The following is a 22,349-nucleotide window of genomic DNA, read 5'->3' as shown; positions in this document are numbered from 1 at the left end:
CCGTAAACAAAGAGCACAGATCCATGGGTGACCTCGCGGCTCCAGGCCACCCCTGACCCCGGGAGGACACCAGGCCCTCCCATCCTGCCCTGTTCCGGCCCAGCCTGGGCACCCTTCCTTTTCTGGACAAGGGCGATCGCTCCCTTCGGAAACGGAATCTGGATGCAGGAGGCGCCGCCAAGCTGCGGGAAGACTCCAGAGTTCACCCTGGGAACCCACAGCCCATTCCACTTCGACGCAAACGCCCCTAGTCTGGCCAACCGGAAGACGTCAGCCCCACGAGTGTTCCGGTCGTGGGAACTGTCCAATCAGCGGCAGTGGGGTGCGCTGCCTAACCATCCAGTTAGGACAGCTGGGGCGGGGCCTGGAGCACTGTCCAATCAGGAGCCGTGGTGGGGGGAGGAGTGTCTGGAGCACTGTCCAATCAGGACCGGGGGCGGGCAGCGCTCCCAGCCCGCGTGGACGCCGTTCTCCGCCCTCCTCGGTGCCGGGGAGCATCCGCCCTGCACATCCGCCCTGCACGGTCGCAGGTGTTGCGTCCAGGTCGCTCTCATCTTCTTGGGCCGCAGGGCTGCAGGTAGGACGCCCGGAGAGTCCGGATCGGACCGGGAGATGGTGAGTGCTTGGGGTCGGGTCTCCCCACGTCCCCCGGGGTCCCACCCGAGTCTCCGCCTTCCGCCGCGGGGTGGGGGTCCCCGCGTCCTGTCCCGGCCTCGTCTGGAGTGACCCAGATGCGCACAGCTGCCATCCTCTCGGGTGTCTGGGAATATCAGCCCCTGGTCGGCTCCTCCCAGAGGACAGCCTGCGGGGCGGGCGGGGAGTCTGGGGAGACGGGCTTGGGTGCCCGGGGCTGGGAGGGGTCTCTTGATAGGTCTTGGGTCCCTAACCGACCCCCTGGCACTGCGGAGAGTTTCTTTCCCCCCACCCCAGTTCTCATTCCCTGGAGGGACCATAGTTGTCAGCTGACCAGACCCTGGTATTGAGGGGAACAGACAGAAATGGTTCCTGCTCCCCGGGTTCTCACAGCGGAGGGAGAGAAACTAGCCCAAAAGACAAAGCCCAGCTGGTGAGGTGGTGCCACAACCTGCAAAGCAGAATGCACTTGAGACACAGCGAGGGGAGGGGCCGGTGTCCTTTGGGAGGCTGTTCAGGGAGCATTTCAGTGAACAGGTGGCGGGGGGTGGATGTCCCACGTGGTAGGATGGCCACGCTTGACCCTTGAGTCATCTATGTCAGTGTTCCAGTTCAGCACGGCCCCTCCCTGCATTTGTCACCTTGGAAAGACTTATTTGGCTATTCACGCCTCCAATTTTTCAGTAAATATAAAATCCACAACTAATAGACTTTGAAAAAGAAGATAATGTATTCCCAAAGAAACAAGAAAGACGTGAATTTCAGAAATAAAAATCGCTCTAATCTTACATTCCATTTGTGAAAAACTCTTCTGTGCCTTTTTTCTCTCCTGGAGCATGTGTGGTTGAGTTTCTCACATCTGTTGTTTTCTCTTCGGTGATGACAAATGGAATTCCAGGGCTTAGCCCTGAGAATGCTACTGGGAAAAAGAATCTGAGAGAAATAGAGAAAACCTTTCTCCCATTATGGACCGCAGAAGAATTAATACACTTCCACACAAAAAATGTTTGATGTATTAATCGGTGAATTACAAAGACTCGCCAAAATGTCAGTTATTCTCCTCTGGCAGGGTGGGGAGTTTTTGACAATGGATAATTCTGTTCTGTCTCATATTATCTGGGCTTCAGAGATTAATGCTAAATCCTCTCCTGAATCTTGTGCCACCTAGAAGTGTTGAAATATGATTAATGGTTTAGAAAACGTTCTGTTCCCATGAAAATAATAAAGTGACATCTTTATTTTCTGAAAGGAGTAGAGACTTGTGAGTTTTCCTCTGAGCTACAAAATGCGCTGAAAAGTTTTCTTCCCTCCTTTGTCCGTAAACATTGGGTTTCAGTGATTTTGCTGGATTCTTCAAACTCTGGGTTTGTTTCATTTAAATCAGTGGGGTTCAGCAGGAGTGAATAAGCTGGAGTTGGGGGTGGGGCTTTGCCCAGGGACACCAAACTAAGGCCAATCATGAGCCTGCAAAGAGAGAAAAGGACGTGGTTTCTTCCTGAGGGTTGTTCCCTCTGCCTGGGTCCCAGCGTGCCCACACCATCCCGGGGGGGGAGCTGTGTGCTTCGAGAGAAGCTGCAGGGCAGTGGAAAGTGTGTGTGTTGGGGGTGATGCCCTTTCGGAGGTTCTGCTTGCCATTCGTTGTCTTAGGGTTGTCTCCAGATAGTAGGTTTCGCTTGGGCATGCACAGAGGCGGTGCACTAGGAAAACTGAGAAAGTGTATGAAGGTCAGACTTAGAGAAAGACTCTTCTGGAGACCATCTCCTGGAGAAAGAGTTTATGAATTTGGGGATTTCTTTGGGCTAAAAGCTGAAACAGATTCCAGCTGAGAGTTTCCTCGATAGTGAGAATTGAAGCCTGGAGAGGGAGCATTTCCACCCTGTGAGGAGGCGTGAGGACGATGTGTGGAGCCCCAGAGTTCATTGAGCTGTGGAGGCTTCTCATTGGCTGGGCTGTTGCCAGGCGGGGAGAGAAATCTTCCTTCAGTAGCAAAGTAGTTCCACTTCCCGTCGGAGATGAAAGTGTATGTCTCTTCCTGTATGATGTTAATTGACACATGATAGGGTGTGAGAGCTCCTCCTACAGGCCTTCCTGACTCCAATTTAGTTAAAGATTCTCTTATTAATTTCCACAGGTGAATGTAAGTGAATTGAGAGAGAAAATGTAAGACAAGAGAATTCTGGAAGCACACAGAATTTTTCTTCCTTTTTTGGCAAGAGATCTTCCAGATATGGGGTGGGTGTATTTAAATTCTCAGGTTCATTTTTCACTTTCTACATTTTTTTTTTTACATTAGTTATTGTCTCTAGAGAATTTTGAAATTTAAAAGATTGTTCAGTTCCTAAGACAATTCCTATTTTAACTGATACAAGGAAAACAACTAAAAGGATATGTAAATTCTTGAAAATCACAGTACATTTAATAGGTTAGGCCCAAACCCCTAATGTATTAAATATTCTACTCATTCTTGACAATACTCCCCAGTTTGAGACAGAGTGGAAGAACAAATGACTCGGCTGTCACTTGTCATCTCAGTTATAAAGAGGTTTGAGATATTTCAGTTTTTGATTTGCACTTTCATGAACTTTAGTGTTCAGGAGATTAAATATTAAAATGGTTTCCTGCATAGAAAAGCGCCTTCCAAATAAAAATTAATAAAAAGCGGGCCAGCCCAGTGGCATAGTGGTTCACACGCTTTGGGCATCCTGGGGTTTGTGGGTTCAGATCCTGGGCCTGGGACCTACACACTGCTCATCAAGCCATCCTGTGGCAGCGTCCCATATACAAAATAGAGGAAGATGGGCACCAATGTTAGCTCAGGGACAGTCTTCCTCAAGCAAAAATGAGGAAGATTGGCAACAGATGTTAGCTCAGGGCCAATCTTCCTCACCAAACAAAATTATTAAAAAGCAAAATATGATTTGTATATATTTCTCTTTATGTAAAATATATAATGCATGCAAAGGTAAAAAAAGATCTGTAAAATACTGAAAATTTAACTTAAGAAGACTCTGTGCCAGCATATTCTGGTCTACTCCAGTCCTCTTACCACAGCCACCCTCAGACAACCAGGTGTAATAATTTCTTGTGCATTCTATCAGTGGTTATCTAAAAACAAGCAATTAAAAATACATTATTTTAGGGGCCGGGCTGGTGGTGCAGCAGTTAAGTGCACACGTTCCACTTGGGTGGCCTGGGGTTCACTGGTTCAGATCATCCCAGGTACGGACACGGCACCACTTGTCAAGCCATGCTGTGGTAGGCGTCCCACGTATAAAGTAGAGGAAGATGGGCACAGATGTGAGCTCAGGGCCAGTCTTCCTCAGCAAAAAGAGGAGGATTGGCAGCAGATGTTATTAGTTTTTCTTCCTTTGTTATAGTAAAGGTAACACAGTGTACACATGGCAACACGCTTTTCTTATTTGTTCTATTGATAGTCCTGCAATCTTTTCATATCAATACTTGATGCCTTTGATTCTCATGCAATCAATTTATGCAGTCAGTTCTGTCTGCATAGTCACTTGGTCCGTTTCTAATATTTCACAACCAAAGGCTATGAATCAAAACTGCCATTTTCACATTACATATAAACGAGCATACAAAAAGCATATTATTTTCCAACCTTAACTGAAGCTTTTACTTGTTATTGTGAAATCTACCATGTTCAGAACGCGTAAAAAGTTTTATGGGAAGATTTAAAGCTAACAAGGTAAATATCCACGGACGCACCATCTAGATTTATAAATGGGTCTTGGGTAGCTGTTACACTCTCCTGACGTGCCCCTCCTTGAACTCACCACCATCTTGCCACCTTGATGATCACTGTTTCTTTGTTTAACTTTCATGCCTTTACCATCTAGGATTTTCCACTAAGCAGTGTTCTATTTAGTTTTAACTCTTCAGAACTTTCAATAAGTAACTACTCATGGAGTTGCAGTGAACAGGCTTTTCTGAGGAGTCTTTACATCAGTCTGCTGCTTACATGCTGGTGTCTGTGGCCGCAGACCATCCAGTTTATTCTTCCACTCCACTGCTTTCGGGGTTTGGGTTTTTCAAGTCTGTTTTTCCTCTTGTGAAAAATGCTGCTCCTAGATTCTTGTTTCAGTGTCCAAGTGCAAATACACAGTAAATTTTCCACATAATGGAGAAAAATTGCTGGGTTTTAGATCATGGCTAAGTTTAGATTTACTAGGAAATTCCAAGGGAGTATACCAATAGATTCTCCAAACATCTGTGCATCACTGCTTATTTATTCCATAGGATCATCAACACATGGGATTGTCTAGGTTTGTTTGCCTTTCTTGGTTTGAAATGGGATCTCTTTGAGGTTTTATTTTCCTATTTGCTCAATACCAATGAGGTTGCTTTTTTTTTTTTTTTTGAGGCAAATTAGCCCTCAGCTAACCTCTGTGGCCAATCCTCCTCTTTCTGCTGAGGAAGACTGGCCCTGAGCTCACATCCGTGCCCATCTTCCTCCACTTTATATGTGGGACGCCTGCCACAGCATGGCTTGCCAAGCGGTGCCATGTCCACACCCGGGATCCGAACCGGTGAACCCCTGGCTGCCGAAGCAGAACGTGCGCACTTAACCACTGCGCCACTGGGCCGGCCCCTGCATTTCTTTTTAATATGTAGTCTTTCATCTTTGGTGATATGTTTTGGTCATTTTCCTCTTTTTTTTATTTTTTTTTATTAATGTTATGATAGATTACAACCTTGTGAGATTTCAGTTGTACATTTTTGTTAGTCATGTTGTGGGTACACCACTTCCCCCTCCGTACCCTCCCCCCACCCCCCCTTTTCCCTGGTAACCACCGATCAGATCTCCTTCTCAATATACTAATTTCCACCTATGAGTGGAGTCATATAGAGTTCGTCTTTCTCTGACTGACTTATTTCGCTTAACATAATGCCCTCGAGGTCCATCCACGTTGTTGTGAATGGGCCAATTTCATCTTTTTTTTTGGCTGAGTAGTATTCCATTGTGTATATATACCACATCTTCCTTATCCAATCATCAGTTTCTGGGCATGTAGGCTGGTTCCACGTCTTGGCTATTGTAAATAATGCTGCGATGAACATAGGGGTGCAACGGACTCTTGAGATATCTGATATCAGGTTCTTAGGATAGATACCCAGTAATGGGATGGCTGGGTCATAGGGTATTTCTATTTTTAACTTTTTGAGAAATCTCCATACTGTTTTCCATAGTGGCTGTACCAGTTTGCATTCCCACCAACAGTGTATGAGGGTTCCTCTTTCTCCACAACCTCTCCAACATTTGTCGTTCTTGGTTTTGGATGTTTTTGCCAATCTAACGGGGGTAAGGTGATATCTTAGTGTAGTTTTGATTTGCATTTCCCTGATGATTAGCGATGATGAACATCTTTTCATGTGTCTATTGGCCATATTCATATCTTCTTTTGAGAAATGTCTGTTCATGTCCTCTGCCCATTTTTTGATCGGGTTGTTTGTTTTTTTGTTGTTAAGCAGTGTGAGTTCTTTGTATATTATGGAGATTAACCCTTTGTCGGATAAGTGGCTTGTAAATATTTTTTCCCAATTAGTGAGCTGTTTTTTTGTTTCAATTCTGTTTTCCCTTGCCTTGAAGAAGCTCTTTAGTCTGATGAAGTCCCATTTGTTTATTCTTTCTATTGTTTCCCTCAACTGAGGAGTTACAGTGTCTGAAAAGATTCTTTTGAAACTGATGTCAAAGAGTGTACTGCCTATATTCTCTTCCAAAAGACTTATTGTCTCAGGCCTAATCTTTAGGTCTTTGATCCATTTTGAGTTTATTTTGGTGTGTGGTGAAAAAGAATGGTCGATTTTCAATCTTTTGCATGTGGCTGTCCAGTTTTCCCAGCACCATTTGTTGAAGAGACTTTCTTTTCTCCATTGTAGGCCCTCTGCTCCTTTGTCGAAGATTAGCTGTCCATAGATGTGTGGTTTTATCTCTGGGCTTTCAATTCTGTTCCATTGATCTGTGGACCTGTTTTTGTACCAGTACCATGCTGTTTTGATCACTGTAGCTTTGTAGTATGTTTTGAAATCGGGGATTGTGATTCCGCCGGCTTTGTTTTTCTTGCTCAGGATTGCTTTAGCAATTCGCGGTCTTTTGTTCCCCCATATGAATTTTAGGATTGTTTGTTCAATTTCTGTGAAGAATGTTCTTGGGATTCTGATTGGGATAGCATTGAATCTGTATATTGCTTTAGGTAGTATGGACATTTTAACTATGTTTATTCTTCCAATCCATGTGCAAGGAATGTTTTTCCATCTCTTTATGTCATCGCCTATTTCTTTCAAGAAAGTCTTGTAGTTTTCATTGTATAGATCCTTCACTTCCTTGGTTAAGTTTATCCCAAGGTATTTTATTCTTTTCGTTGCGATTGTGAATGGGATAGAGTTCTTGAGTTCTTTTTCTGTTAGTTTATTGTTAGTGTATAGAAATGCTACTGATTTATGCACGTTAATTTTATACCCTGCTACTTTGCTGTAGTTGTTGATTATTTCTAATAGTTTTTCTGTGGATTCTTTGGGGTTTTCTATGTATAGGATCATGTCGTCTGCAAACAACGAGAGTTTTACTTCTTCGTTACCTATTTGGATTCCTTTTATTTCTTTTTCCTGCCGAATTGCTCTGGCCAGCACCTCCAGTACTATGTTGAATAGGAGTGGTGAAAGTGGGCACCCTTGTCTTGTTCCTGTCCCCAGAGGGATGGCTTTCAGCTTTTGTCCATTGAGTATGATGTTGGCTGTGGGTCTATCATATATGGCCTTTATTATGTTGAGGTACTTTCCTTCTATACCCATTTTACTGAGGGTTTTTATCATAAATGGGTGTTGGATCTTGTCGAATGCTTTCTCTGCATCTATTGAGATGATCCTGTGGTTTTTGTTTTTCATTTTGTTGATGTAGTGTATCACGTTGATTGACTTGCGGATGTTGAACCATCCCTGTGTCCCTGGTATAAATCCCACTTGATCATGGTGTATAATCTTTTTGATGTATTGCTGTAATCGGTTTGCCAAAATTTTGTTGAGGATTTTTGCATCTATGTTCATCAGTGATATCGGCCTGTAGTTCTCCTTCTTTGTGTTGTCCTTGTCAGGTTTGGGGATCAGAGTGATGTTGGCTTCATAGAATGTGTTAGGGAGTTCTCCATCTTTCTCAATTTTCTGGAACAGTTTGAGGAGAATAGGTATTAAGTCTTCTTTGAATGTTTGGTAGAATTCTCCAGAGAAGCCGTCTGGTCCTGGACTCTTGTTTTTGGGGAGGTTTTTGATTACCGTTTCTATTTCCTTACTTGTGATTGGTCTATTCAGATTCTCCATTTCTTCCTGATTCAGTTTGGGGAGATTGTAGGAGTCTAGGAATTTGTCCATTTCTTCCAGGTTGTTCAATTTGTTGGCATATAGTTTTTCATAGTATTCTCTTATGATCTCTTGTATTTCATTGGTATCTGTTGTGATTTCTCCTCTGTCATTCCTGATTTTATTAATTTGCGATTTCTCTCTTCTTTTCTTGGTGAGTCTGGCTAGGGGTTTGTCAATTTTGTTAATTCTTTCGAAGAACCAACTCTTTGTTTCATTGATCCTTTCTATTGTCTTTTTTGTTTCAATATCGTTTATTTCTGCTCTTATTTTTATTATTTCCCTCCTTCTACTGACCCTGGGCTTTGTTTGTTCTTCTTTTTCAAGTTCTGTTAGGTGTCGTTTGAGGTTGCTTACGTGAGCTTTTTCTTGTTTAGTGAGGTGAGCCTGTATTGCAATGAATTTCCCTCTTAGGACTGCTTTTGCTGCATCCCAAATGATTTGGTATGTCGTGTTCTCATTTTCAATTGTCTCCAGATAATATTTGATTTCTTCTTTAATTTCTTCAATGACCCATTGTTTGTTGAGAAGCGTGTTGTTTAGTCTCCACATTTTTGCACCTTTCTCTGCTTTTTTCTTGTAGTTGATTTCTAGTTTAATAGCGTTATGATCAGAAAAGATGCTTGATATTATTTCAACTCTCTTGTATTTATTGATGTTTGCTTTGGTTCCCAAAATATGGTCAATCCTTGAGAATGTTCCATGTGCACTTGAGAAGAATGTGTAACCTGCTGTTTTTGGATGAAGTGTTCTATATATATCTATTAAGTCCATCTGGTCTAATTTTTCATTTAATTCTATTATTTCCTTGTTGATTTTCTGTCTGGATGTTCTGTCCATTGGTGTTAATGGTGTGTTGAGGTCCCCTACTATTATTGTATTGTTGTTGATGTCTTCTTTTAGTTCTGTTAAGAGTTGCTTTACAAATTTTGGTGCTCCTGTGTTGGGTGCGTATATATTTATAAGTGTTATGTCTTCTTGGTGGAGAGTCCCTTTTATGATTATATACTGTCCCTCTTTATCTTTCTTTATCTGTTTTGCTTTGAAGTCTACCTTGTCTGATATTAGTATAGCAACACCTGCTTTCTTTTGTTCATTATTAGCTTGGAGTATTGTTCTCCATCCCTTCACTCTGAGTCTGTGTTTGTCTTTGGGGCTGAGGTGTGTTTCCTGGAGGCAGCATATTGTTGGATCTTGTTCTTTGATCCATCCTGCCACTCTGTGTCTTTTGATTGGGGAGTTCAATCCATTTACATTTAGAGTGATTATTGAGACGTGGGGGCCTACCACTCCCATTTTGTGTCTTGTTTTCCGGTTTTATTCAGTTTCCTTTGCTTCTCGTCCCATGGTTTAATCTGTTCTGATGTAGAGCTGCTACTCTCTGTTGTTGTCCTTCTACTTATCTCCTCTGCTCTTGGTTTTGTAGCCCCTTTCCTTTTTTGGATTTTTCAGGAATGAGGGTTTTCCTGAGGATTTCCTGAAGAGGAGGTTTTGTGGCAATGAACTCCCTTAATTTTTGTTTATCTGGGAAAGTTTTTATTTCTCCATCGTATTTGAAGGATATTTTTGCTGGGTAGAGAATTCTCGGCTGTAGATTTTTGTCCTTCAGATTTTTGAATATATCATTCCACTCTCTTCTAGCCTGTAAAGTTTCTGCTGAGAAATCTGCTGATAGCCTGATGGGGGTTCCTTTGTAGGTTAGTTTCTTTTGCCTGGCTGTCCTTAATATTTTCTCCTTGTCGTTGACTTTTGCTAGCTTCACTACTATATGCCGTGGAGTTGGGCTTCTTGCATTGATAAAGTTTGGAGATCTATTGGCTTCTGTCACCTGAAGATCCATCTCCCTCACCAGAATTGGGAAGTTCTCAGCCATTATTTCTTTGAATAGGTTTTCTGCCCCTTTCTCCTTCTCTTCTCCCTCTGGTATACCTATAATCCTTACGTTGCATCTCCTAATTGTGTCTGATAATTCTCGGAGAGTTTCTTCATTTCTTTTAAGTCTTGCTTCTCTCTCCTCCTCTGCCTGCAACAATTCTATATTGCCATCTTCCAAATTGCTAATTCTTTCCTCCATATTATCGGCCCTACTGTTCAGAGCATCTAGATTTTTCTTAATCTCCTCTATTGTGTTCTTCATTTCCAATATTTCTGTTTGGTTCTTCTTTATCGTATCAAACTCTTTTGTGACATAGCTCCTGAACTCGTTGAGTTGTCGGTCAGAGTTCTCTCTTAACTCATTGAGAATCTTAATGATGGCTGTTTTGAAGTCATCATCATTTAGGTTATGTATCTCATTTTCTTTGGGATTGTTTTCTGTGTATTTGTTACTTTCTTTCTGTTCTGGAGATTTAATGTATTTTTTCATATTGCTTGATGTTGTTGATTTGTGCCTCCGCATGGAGATAGAGTTTAGTTGCTCCTTTCACTTGTTTCAGCTGCTGCGGTGGGGGGAGCAGCTGTTTATACTTCACCAACCAGGAACCCTGTCCGTAGTTGCTAACTGGGCCTGGGCCCCTCTTCGTAGCCACAGTGGCCCTTTGGATTCCCTCCTCTGCCGTGGGGGCCGTCACAGGGGGGCTTCAGGCTGCAGGTGCCTACTGTTGCAGCCCACCTAGATGTGCTCTCTCCTTGGGGTCTGCAACGGTGTTATGGGTTTTTCCAGTGGCCAGGGGTGGGATCACTTATATTTGTCACTCCGTTGCTGTCGGCACCCACCAAATCTCACTTGTCCTCTATGGGTCGCAGGAGAGCTATTGGCATCTTCTACAGTCTGTGGTTAGTACACCTAGCTATGCTGCTTTTGCCCTGGGGTCTTCCAGCCTTGTGGCTGGCGGCTGGGTGCCTTCTACTGGTGCTGTGCAGAGGCTTTCCCTAAGGCTGCTGTGAGCCTGTAGGGTTTCCCCCTAGGCTACTAAGCTGGGTCTCTGGAACTCTCTCCAGCCCCAGTCCTCTCCGAGATCTCCGGCAATCCCTAGCCTCACGGGGCGGGCAACGGCAGCTAGGGGGTCGCCCCGCCCTCTGGGATTCTCTCCGGGCCTCTCCCGGAGCCGTGAATGCTCAGCGTGGCCCCTCTGCTAACGGCAGACAGAGAGTTTTGTCTGCTGCCTGGGCAGAGCTCCGGCACTTCCCCTCCGGGTCGCAGAACCGGCCTTTGAAAGTTCCCCCCGCCCCGGTCCTCTCCGAGATCTCCGGCAATCCCTAGTCCCACGGGGCGGGCAACGGCAGCTGGGAGACCTCCGTGCCCTCCGTGTCTCTCTCTGGGACCCTCCGGGCGCCCCGAGCACCAGGCTGGGTCTCCCCGCCAATGGCGGGGAGAGACTCTCCCAGCGGGCTCAGGTGTGCAACTCCAAAGTTTCCCTCTGCGTTTAGGAGTAATTTCGGGGGGTTTAGGTAGGGTTCTGGTCACCTGTTTCCACCGTCGCTCCTCTGTTGTGTTCTCGCTCCTGCCCTAGACGTGTGTGGATCCTCTGGGGGCGTCCGTTGGAAGAAAGCCGCTTGCGGGTACTAGGCTGCCCGTCGGGGTCGGAGAGTTTTCACCTATTTCCACATCCTCCCGGAGGAAAGTCCATCCGCCTTCCGATGTATAGTCGCATGGGTGTCTCAGACGTCCTGAGATGCTGTCTGGATATCCTTTGTCAAGCGATAAGTGTCCAAATAATTGTAGACTCGAAGGGCGAGAAACAAAGAGGACTACTCACGGCTCCATCTTGGATCTTCTGCCTCATTTTCCTCTTTTTAAAATTAATTTGTTTCATCATTCATTTTTACTCTGCAAATTAATCCCTTTATATTTGTATGTATTGCAAATATCTTTCTCTCAAATTGTGGCTTATCTTTTCAGTCCCATGATTTTAATAATGTTGAAATCCTCAATCTCATCCTTTATAGCCTACTCTTTTTTTCTTATGTGAGCAAATTCTCCCTATTTCTATGTTATAAAATATCTGCCTGTAACTTCTGACAGTATTCCAGTTTTGTCTTTCATATTTAAATCTACTATATATTGATTATTGTCCATGAAATAGATGGGAATAAAATGCATTTTCCTCAATTTGATGCCAATTTCTCCCTGCCTCGTGTATTAAAGTGTCCATCATTTCTGCACTGCCCTGCGATGGCTGTTCTGTCATTAAGCAAAGTTCCAGCTGGGGTCTGTTCAGAATTATTTTGTTTCCATTAGTCTATTTTTTTTATCTTTCTGCTAAAACCATACAGCCTGGATTAGCATAGTTTAAAAGTACTTGTGGTATGATAGGCAGGCCTCCACCTTGTTCTTCAGGAAATTTTGTCTTTTTTGGACATTCGTTCTTCCTATTAGGTTTGGAGAAATAGTTTTGACTGATTTTTGTAGAAAATCAGGTTTGGGGATTTAGTGTAATTTCACAGAGACTAGAGGTTTCTTTTTGGGGGGGCTGAAATCTTAGTGACATTGAGTTCTTTCTAAGAACATATGTACGGCATCTTTCCCTTTATTTTATTTTGCTTTGATATTATCCGATAAAGTTAAGGTTTTTTCCCCACTAGAATGTTTTTATAGCCTTCCTTAGAATCCTTCCTTATGTATTAGCTTTAAAAAAAGTTTGATGAGGGGCTGGCCCCGTGGCCGAGTGGTTAAGTTCGCGTGCTCCGCTGCAGGCGGCCCAGTGTTTCGTCGGTTCGAATCCTGGGCGCGGACATGGCACTGCTCATCAGACCACGCTGAGGCAGCGTCCCACATGCCACAACTAGAGGAACCCACAACGAAGAATACACAACTATGTACCGGGGGGCTTTGGGGAGAAAAAGGAAAAAATAAAATCTTTAAAAAAAAAAAAGTTTGATAAGATGTAATTCACATATCATACAATTCACCAATTTAAAGTGTCCAATTCAGTGGGTTTCAGTTTATTCAGATACGTGCAACCATCACTTCAGTCAATTTTAGAGCATCTTCATCGCCTCAGAGGAAACCTCATACCCTTCAGCTATCACTTTCCATTCCCCACTCTGAGCCATAAATAACCATGAACGTCGCTATACATTTCCTTATTCTGGACATTTCCCATGAATGGAATAATATAATTTGTAGTATTTTCTTGGACAAGTTCAGGTCTGCTGTCGAGTCCCCCTTTTTAATTTCAGTTATTGTGCTTTTCAACTCCAGAATTTTCATTTGGTTCATTTGAAATAACTTCTCTTTCTTTATTGATGTTATTTGATGCGTCATTGTCGTCACACCTTCCATTACTTTAATCATTCTTTCAGTTCTTGGAATATTTATAATGGTTACTTTGGAGGCTTTTTCTGTTAAATGCAGCATCTCTTCACTCTCACAGTTCCTCTTGCCTGCTTATTTTTCTGCTGTAAGGGTCATAATTTCCTTTTTCTTTGCATGCTTTGTAGTTTTTATTAGAAACTGGACATTATAGATAATATACAGTAGCAACTTTGGGTACTGGCCCCTCTCCTCTGGGGCTTGCTGGGTTTTTTTTATTCGCGTTTGCTTGGTGACTGGCCGGATTATCTTAGCCCAGTCTATGTCACTCCTCTCCCCACCTCCTGTAGTGTCCAGTCTCTCATGTTCCTCCTCAGGGAGGCACCGCTCTGTGTACGCCCACAGACACCCTGGGATGGCAGTAGTGTTGACAGGGCTTTCTTCCTTTCTTCCCCTGACCATCGGCAGCTGTCAGGCTCCACTAATTGTAGGCTGATTCCTTTATTGTTTTGAACATGCCCTGGTGCATTCCTTGCTCTATAGACTAATCCAGTCAACTTTGGGCTCTTTTGAAGGCATAGTTCCATAAGTCAGTTTGTTAATTGTTCAGACGCTAGGAGGGCTCCTCCCAGCTGCCTCTTTCCCTGTTTTTCTCCTGCAAACAAGGTGGATTACAATTTTGCCTGTATTTTGAATCTCCTTCCAGTTGCCTTTCACCACCACCTCTGTTTCTGAGAGCACCCTTAGGCTTGATCTTCTTCATGCTCTGTTGCAAATGAAGTTAGTTCCTTGGGAAGAGACTAGGAGCGATCTGTCTTACAGCTGGATTCTTCCCCAGTCAAAGTCTTTGGGCACTGGAGCAGGATGGGGCAGTGGAACACTTCTTAGCTGAGTGACAGCCCCGCTTTAGGAGCTGAGAAAAGGGGAGTAGCTTGAGCTCTTCTCAGTTTGCCTCTCTTGGGTGTGGAACCCACACCTTATGAGGCAAAACAGAAGCAATCGGGTCCCCAGTATTCTCTGCACCCCTACTCACCACAGAGCCTCCATTCCACAAGTGGGGGTTGGGGGGCCCCACCTCTTGACTGCACTCGTGTGGAACTTCATCTCAGTAACAGCTACCTGGGGCAGGATGGGAAATGCTGATCTCCTCTTCCTCCTCTGACTGGGAGCTCTGGGGACAGGGAGCCTGTGTTCGCGGCTGCAGTCTGAAATGGAAATCCAGGGAGAGAGGGAGTGGTCTTGGTTCCAATACCACAGACTCTCACTTTTCCTCCTGAGTTTTCATAGATTTTCTTGAATAGCTGTTTCTTCATTTACAATATGCTCTTAGGACTATTTCCAGAGGCTTTAAAGGGTTGTTTTTAAAGCAGTTTTCACCAGTTTCACTGGGGAGCAGATCCACCGAGCTCCTCATACTGTCATGCAGCTGGGTTAGATTTTTAACATTAGTTTTCCAACTTACTTTTGTTATTAAATAGAAAGGCAATGAATTTCATTTTTATATTGTGTTTTTATTCTAGAATCTTGCTAAAATTCTTATTCTATCATTCATTTTGTTCTGTTTGGGTCCTACAGGTACATTTGTTAGTGCTATGTAGAACAATAACCTTTGATTCTTTTGTAATTCTTGTACATTTGTTTATTTTTAGCTGGCACTGGGTTGGATCTTTAGTATAATGTTGACTAAGAATAAGGCAATAGGAAGCTAGTTCTGTACTTTTTTGGGTAGGAAACAATGGACTTCACACGATTTATATGATCCTTTTTGAAGAGTGTTTTTCAGTATGCCCTTTATCAGCCTGTGCATATTACCATCTGTTCGCAAATTCTATGAGTTTTTTTTTCATGTATTTCTGTTGAATTTTATAAAGTGGCTTTCTATAACTCTTAAGATGATTTTAGGTAAATTATATTAATTGACTGTAGAGTTTCATTGTAAAGTATAACATATATGGAGAAAAGTGCATAAGACATACATACGGTCCATAGAAATAATAAAAAATAAGCACCTGTGAAATAAAACCCAGCCGTAGATCTAGAACGATGCTTGACATCAGACACCCCACTGGAAATGATTCCCAGTGGCAGGCCCCTCACTCTCCTGGAGTAACCAATATCTTGAATTATATGATGGTAATATCCATGCTTTTCTTTATACTTTTATCACCTGTGTATGCATCCTTAAAGATACCCTAATTTTGCATGCAAATGAAATCACAGTGTGTATACTATTTTATGTCAGGTTTCTTTTGTTCATGGTCTTCCATGGAGTAAAAACAGTTCATTCACCTTCATTGCTCTCTTGTCCTCACTTGCAGGGATATCCTATTACTGTGTATTAACTCTACTGCTAGTGGCTACTTGAGCGTTTTCAAATTTTTGCCATTATTGTCAGTGCTTCTACAAACTTTTATACATGTATTCACTTGGATGTCTTGTTCGCATCCGCATCTCAGTACGCCCTATGCTGGTTCCCCATCCTCTTCCCAAGAACATAATCCATGTATGGCCTACATCTCAGTGGATGAAAACTCCTTTATTCCAGGTTTCTGGCATGAAATCATCAGAGTCATCCTCAGTTCTCCTGTCTTGCCCCAACTTCAGACCATCAGGATTCTGTAGCTCTTACCTGTGTCTACCCTGCACACTCATCTGTGGCCACCCAGGCTGGTTATGGCTTTACCCTCCTAACAGGTGTCCTGGCCTCTACATCTGCCTCCTACAGTCTCGTCTCAAAGCAACTGATGGATCATTAAAGCTATCAGATGACATCACTCCTCTGTGCAAAACCCTGAAGTACTTCTGCATTTCTCACAGAGTCAAGCCAACTAGTTCCCACAAGATGATGTGCCCCCTCCCGTCACTCTCCACTGTCCTTGACTGTTACTCCCCATCTCACTGTGCTCCAGTCATCCCAGTCTCTGGCTCTGTGTCTTCGCCCATTCAGGCTGCTATAACAAAATACCACAGAGCAGCTTATAAACAGCAGAAATTTATTTCTCACAGCTCTGGAAGCTGAGAAGCCCAAGATCAAGGGACCAGCATGGTCGTTTTCTATTTGGGCCCTCTTCCTGGTTCATAGCTGGTGCCTTCTCACTGTGTCCTCACATGTGGAAAAGATGAAGCATCTCTCTCAGGCCCCTTTTATAAGGACTCTTAACCTGTTCCTCAAGGTCAAGAAGACCAATAGTAATTACTCTGTTATGCTTCTGGTGGAAAGAGCTGTTCTGGCATCTTATAACCTCAGTGTGAGTGCGTGCGTGTGTGTGTGTGTGTGTGTGTGTGTGTGTGTACTCAAAACTGGTGCACAGGAATACTAAGGTTCGTGAATGTGGGGATTATGGAAAGGTCTAAGTTCTCATGTCTTCTTTTTCCTTTCTCCTCCTTCTCAATACCTCTTCTCTCTCAACTGAAGGGACATGGAAGAAGGAAGAGTAGCAACCAATTCTATGATAAATAATACACATATAAGTTAAAATTAACATTTCTCCAGAAAGATGTCTTCAGGTAGCCAACTGGATCTAATTCTGGTGGCGTGGAGTACATCAAAACATAGGTTAGCTGGCCCACCTTGCAAGTTGGGTTTCCACAGACCCTTGCGCCTCTCATGGTTGTTAAGGGGAAAAGGAGGAAAAGCTCCTAGTCCTTCAGTGTGTTTTTTCGTATTGGAATCTTGTCCAGTGTGTTTTTACTCATTAGAACCTCATCCAGTGTGTTTTTTCTTATTAGAACCTCCTCCAGGTTTGAACTTGTGGTTCGTGTAGTGCTGAGTGAGGGAGTGGGCAGTAAGGAAAGAGCCGTGTCACAAGGAATTGGTAGTCATAAAATGGAAATATCTGTTTCACTTATAGAGCATTTCTCTTATTTCTCCAGCATGTTCTGGACTATTCCAGACTTTGTGAAGAGAAAGGAATCAGATAGGAAGGGTCACAGTAGAAATGCAGAGAGAGAGAAGTTCAGTGAGTTAGTGGCGCTGTTAAAACTGACACAGGAAGCGAGTGTGGACACCGAGTGCATGTGGGGAGACCACAGGAGCTTACTTGAACTTCCTGTGAGTTGAGTCCAATTCCCCTGTGTTGTCAGTGTCACCCATTCTCCTACATCTAAGTGGTCTGTTTTAGGACTTGCTGGTCTTTGAGGATGTGGCTGTGGACTTCACCCCGGAGGAGTGGGCTTTGCTGGATGGTGCTCAGAGGAAGCTCTACAGAGACGTGATGCTGGAGACCTTCAGAAACTTGGTCTCAGTAGGTAAGGACGGCATCATTCTGTCACTTAGTTATTTAGAGAATAAATACTTCTCACTCATCAAGCCTATTCCAATATTTGCAATATAGAAGGGAACTCCATTGGCAAATAAGACAGACATTGTCACAGCTGTCATGGATGTAGAATCTAATACTTTATCTGATAATAAAGATCTACCTATTAACCTGTGTTTTTCTTTCTGTCTAAAAGACTTATGGTCCTTTAGTGTCATCAGTGCGGGTATATATCCATGGGTGCTTTGCAAGCACAGAGGGCTTTGTTGTTTGAAACCTTGTGATGGTTTTTCTGTGCATATTACATTTCCTACCATTTTCACCTTTTGTGCCTGTTAATAATGAAGTCCTGAAACAGCTAAGCTCCTGAATGTGTTTCTTTGTTCTCAAGTGCCTTCCTCATGAGATTTGTTCACTTTTTTGGTTTCAGATAATGAGATTCAACTTAAAACCAATGGGTCCATTTCTCAGCGGGATATTTTTGAAGAAAAATTATCCAATGAACAGAAAATAGCAAGGTTCACAAAAAATGATTCCTGGACCTCCGTTTTAACAGAAAGTTGGGAAGACCAGTGCATTGAAGACAAGCACAACAAGCAGGGGAGACATTTGAGGTGAGTGACAGGAGAAAAATCAGTAATCCCAGAGAGAACCTCAGTATTTCATGAAATTAAAAACAACCCCATAAACCCAGCTCCAAATTTGTTTATTGACAGATAATTTTCCTCCCAACTATTTTTCTTAATGTGACTTAGACATTGAGTGGTTGAAAGATAATTCAGTTGGAAACAATTATCAGGAAACCCCATATGTGAGAAACACTGTTGTAGTACTGAGCTATGGTCAAGCCTTCTTCCAGAGTATTTAGTCTACTCCACTTTGAAGTAATTCAAAAAGGACAGAAAATCTACATTTACACAAAAGTAGTAAAAATGTATCCTACTACTCCTTAATAAATATTAATACATAAACCATTAATAACATGCTTCTCCTTTTTTAGCAGAAATCATATGGTGGAGAGATTCTGTGATAGTAGTAAAGGTAATAAATATAGAGAAATGTTCAGTCATATTCGAAATCGTAAACTGTACAGAAAAACTTCTACTAGACTAAAGCTGTATGAATGCAGTCAGTGTGGAAAAGTCTTCAGGCATCGTTCGTCCCTTAAGAGGCACAAAAGAAGTCACACTGGACGCAAACTCTATCAATGTGAGGAATGTGGGAAAGCCTTCAGTTGTTCTTCATACCTAAGAAACCACGTGAAAACTCACAGTGGAGAGAAACCTTATGCGTGTGAACTTTGTGGGAAAACATTTATTCGTTCCCATTCCCTCACTGGACATATAAGGAGTCACACTGGAGAGAAGCCCTATGAATGTAAGGAATGTGGGAAAGCCTTCAGTTGTCCTAAATCCTTTCGAGTACATGTGATGATGCACACTGGAGGGAAACCCTATGAGTGTAAGCAGTGTGGGAAAGGCTTCAGTTGTCCCAAGTCCTTTCGAGTACATATGATAATGCACACTGGAGAGAAACCCTATGAGTGTAAGCAGTGTGGGAAAGCCTACTGTTGGCTCACATCCTTTCAAAGACATGTGAGAATTCACAATGGAGAGAAACCCTATAAATGTGAAAAGTGTGCGAAAGCATTCGGTTGGCCCTCATCCTTACACAAACATGTCAGAATGCACACTGAAGAGAAACCTATAAATGTAAGCAATGTGGGAAAGCCTTCAACTGGCCCACATCCTTCCAAAAACATAAGAATGCAGACTGGAGAGAAACGCTATAAATGTGAAAAATGTGGGAAAATGTTTGGTTGGTCCTCATCTTTACACAAACATGCCAAAAAGCATACTGAAGAGAAATGTATAAATGTGAGCAATGTGGGAAAGCCTTCAGTTGACCCCCATCCTTCCAAAAATGCAAGGATGCAGACTAGAGAGAAACCCTATAAATGTGAAAAATGTGGGAAAGCATTTGGTTGGCCCTCATCCTTACACAAACATGTCAGAAAGCACACTGGAGAGAAACCTATAAATGTAAGCAATGTGGGAAAGCCTTCAACCGGCCCACATCCTTCCCAAACAGTAAGAATGCAGACTAGAGAGAAACCTTATAAATGTGAAAAATGTGGGAAAGATTTCAGTTGTCCCAAATCCTTTCAAGGTCATGTGAGAACCCATAGTGGAAAGAAAACCTGTAAATATAAGTAATGTGGGCAAGTCTGATGCAAATTAATTCAAGTATAACAGTTTAGAAAATTCACACCAGGACAGAAATTTTATAAAAGCTATAAATATGGTATTGCCTTAATCAGTACCTCATCCTTAAAGTGGGCCCATAGCTAATGAATTTTTATTTCTTTTTCAAGTAGACATTAAGATTAGAATTCCTAAGAATTCTCTAAATATGTCTATAGTACATGAATTTTGATATATAATGAGTTTTCCCCTCTTAAATTCAATTTTTTTTTTTTCCATTTTGAAGTGTGATGTACCCATTGGGTGATTTGAAGTGTATCTTAAATATGCATTAGGTTTACTTTTTATATGTTTTTTTAATTGTCCTGTAAGTATGGAGCCATTAGACACTGGTATTTGTTGAGGTTTTCTTACTGGCCCAGTGAGTTCCGAACTGGATATCACTTACCCATTACGTATATTCTACCTTACTATTTTACTGAAAAAACCTACAATTTTTAACGTCAACACTTTATACTTACATAAAGTATGTGTTATCAACAGCTATCTTTTTGGCCAGAGGATCATTATTCCATTTTGCTGGCTTGCAAATTTGTAAATAATGGAAGTTGGCAGAAATTTGTAAGTATGCAAGTCTTGAAAGAGTGTAGTTTTGCACGAACTGTTATTTTGATCTGTTGCTGTGTGTTCTTTGTCTTGCTTCTGGCTGGCAACTGGATGATAGGTTTGAATTAAGAGAGACAGTGAAATCTAGAGGTGGAGATGGTTCTGTTGTTATATCAATGTAGGTAAGGCTAGCAACTACATTTCCCAGGATACCTTCTCTATAGGGTTCCATGATAGAATTCTGTAATAACTCAAGTTGCGTGAGATTTGGAAGAAGAAGTTATTCAGTTCATCAAGCCACCACTCCACAGGGAGAGAGACACCTGCATGGGGACTTTGTGGACATCAGCCTCCAGCCTATTTTCCTGAGTGCTGGCCCTGCTGATTCAAAGTATCCTCAAAACAAACACCAACGGCTTGACTTCCCTTTTATGAGAGGTATGGGCTTCCACAGACATCCCTACCAGCTTTCCCATCTGAATGCACCTCCATGGGCAGACATCCACTTTGCATTTTCCTGCAATTCCTATGCCGTCCACCAGACCACTGATTAGGATGTCACGGCTGTTGATCTCACCTGATGCTCTGACTCCCCTTTTCTCTGGATCTTACCATATTTATACAGTCTAATTTGTATACTGGACACCTCATTCTCTTAATACTTCTAGTGCTTCTGTGTTTCTGATTCCACCACAACAGATGTAATGGTGCAGCCATAAGAACACATGAGACTGTGTGTCCCTGCTGCATTGTGACAGGCTTCCCTGGGCCAGTCCTTCTCTGAGATAAATAAGCACATTACTGATATACTGAGCAGACTGTGTGGGTTTTCTGTTACTCAGAGCTGAATACAATTCCTCAGTATGTGTTCAGTTATTAAGTTTGATTATGTGTGATTAAACATAATGTGTATTTTTTTGGTTGGACAAAAGCTGTGTTTCTGAGAAATAGCCTATTAACTGTTTTCAAAAAAGTATACTATATATATAAAATGTTTCTGAGAAATATATTGACTGTGTTTTCAAATGAGTTGTATACTAACAAATGTCAATTTCTATTTTTCATTTACTGGAAAGATATATTAAAATATTGCAACCATGAGTTGTCAAATCAACTTTATAACTTGTGAATTTAAGTACTATGCTGAGTCAATATTACCAGGTGCACACAAGTTTAGGCATTTTTCTTTCTAGTAAGTTTTGTTTCTTATATTGTTACAATTTTATCAATATAACTTCTTATTCATTCATAATGGTAAAAATTATTTTACCAATTTAATTAAGTACTAAATAAGTCTAGTAAGGATATAAAAATGCCCCGATGAGCAAAAATTTTAATCTTTATTGGAGAATACCAAAGCAGAAATGTAGTAAAATAGAAGCTATGACAAGGGAGATCATAGGAAAGGCAGAATGAAGGACCAGGGCCTCAGTGAGTAAGGATATCATCATTCACGTATTTTTATACCATCTAACATGCCTTAAACATCATTTCTGGAACTGTTCAAGGGTGTTAGTCAACAACGGATAGTGATACAGAAACAATCCTCAGCTCATGGAGTTAACAGTAATTATTCCCCACAAAAATAAAGTGATAGTTTAGCCCATTTTTTGCAATGATTAAAAATTTTAGGGCATGTCATATGTGTTTATGAGACTGGACTTTGGTATCCGGGACCAGAATCTTCACACTGATTTGCACCACTGTGTAGGGGTTTGTGTTTACCATCCTTGTGAAAGAATTTGAAGTTGCATTATATATTTGGCATTATCATTTTGCTATTCTCAAACCTTGCCTGACAAAGTTTGTTCTGCAGAAAACTGAGTTCCTCACAGTTGGAGGAAGCTTTGTGGTTATCTGCACATTCTAGCTCTCATGAGTCTTTTCCTTTGAGCAGAGAGATATCTATGCAAGTTCGCTATGATTTCCTGGTAGAAGCAAGAAGAGCTATGGATGGAAAAAGGGGAACTACCCAAGGAATAAGTGAAGTGAGCTGCAGACAGGGGGTATCATTTTGAGTGACATTCCAATTTATTAGATATACTCAAATAGGGAAAATTTTAATGCCTTTTTATAGGAGAA

At 42.2% G+C, this 22,349-nt stretch overlaps 1 protein-coding gene across 1 annotated transcript; it reads left to right on the top strand.

The window, feature by feature from the left end:
- Window positions 1-514: 514 nt before the first annotated feature.
- LOC124252570 (zinc finger protein 556-like) lies at window positions 515-21,324 on the top strand. The gene is made up of 4 exons (XM_046686235.1): window positions 515-615; window positions 17,320-17,446; window positions 17,888-18,071; window positions 20,205-21,324. Exons 1-4 carry the CDS (start codon window positions 613-615, stop codon window positions 20,257-20,259), a joined length of 369 nt encoding a protein of 122 aa, XP_046542191.1. The 5' UTR covers window positions 515-612; the 3' UTR covers window positions 20,260-21,324.
- The last annotated feature ends 1,025 nt before the right edge of the window (window positions 21,325-22,349 follow it).

The sequence above is a fragment of the Equus quagga genome, chromosome 14 (genome assembly GCF_021613505.1).
Source record: "Equus quagga isolate Etosha38 chromosome 14, UCLA_HA_Equagga_1.0, whole genome shotgun sequence".
Classification (NCBI taxonomy): Eukaryota; Metazoa; Chordata; class Mammalia; order Perissodactyla; family Equidae; genus Equus; species Equus quagga.
This window is presented reverse-complemented; position numbering and strand designations above follow the sequence as displayed.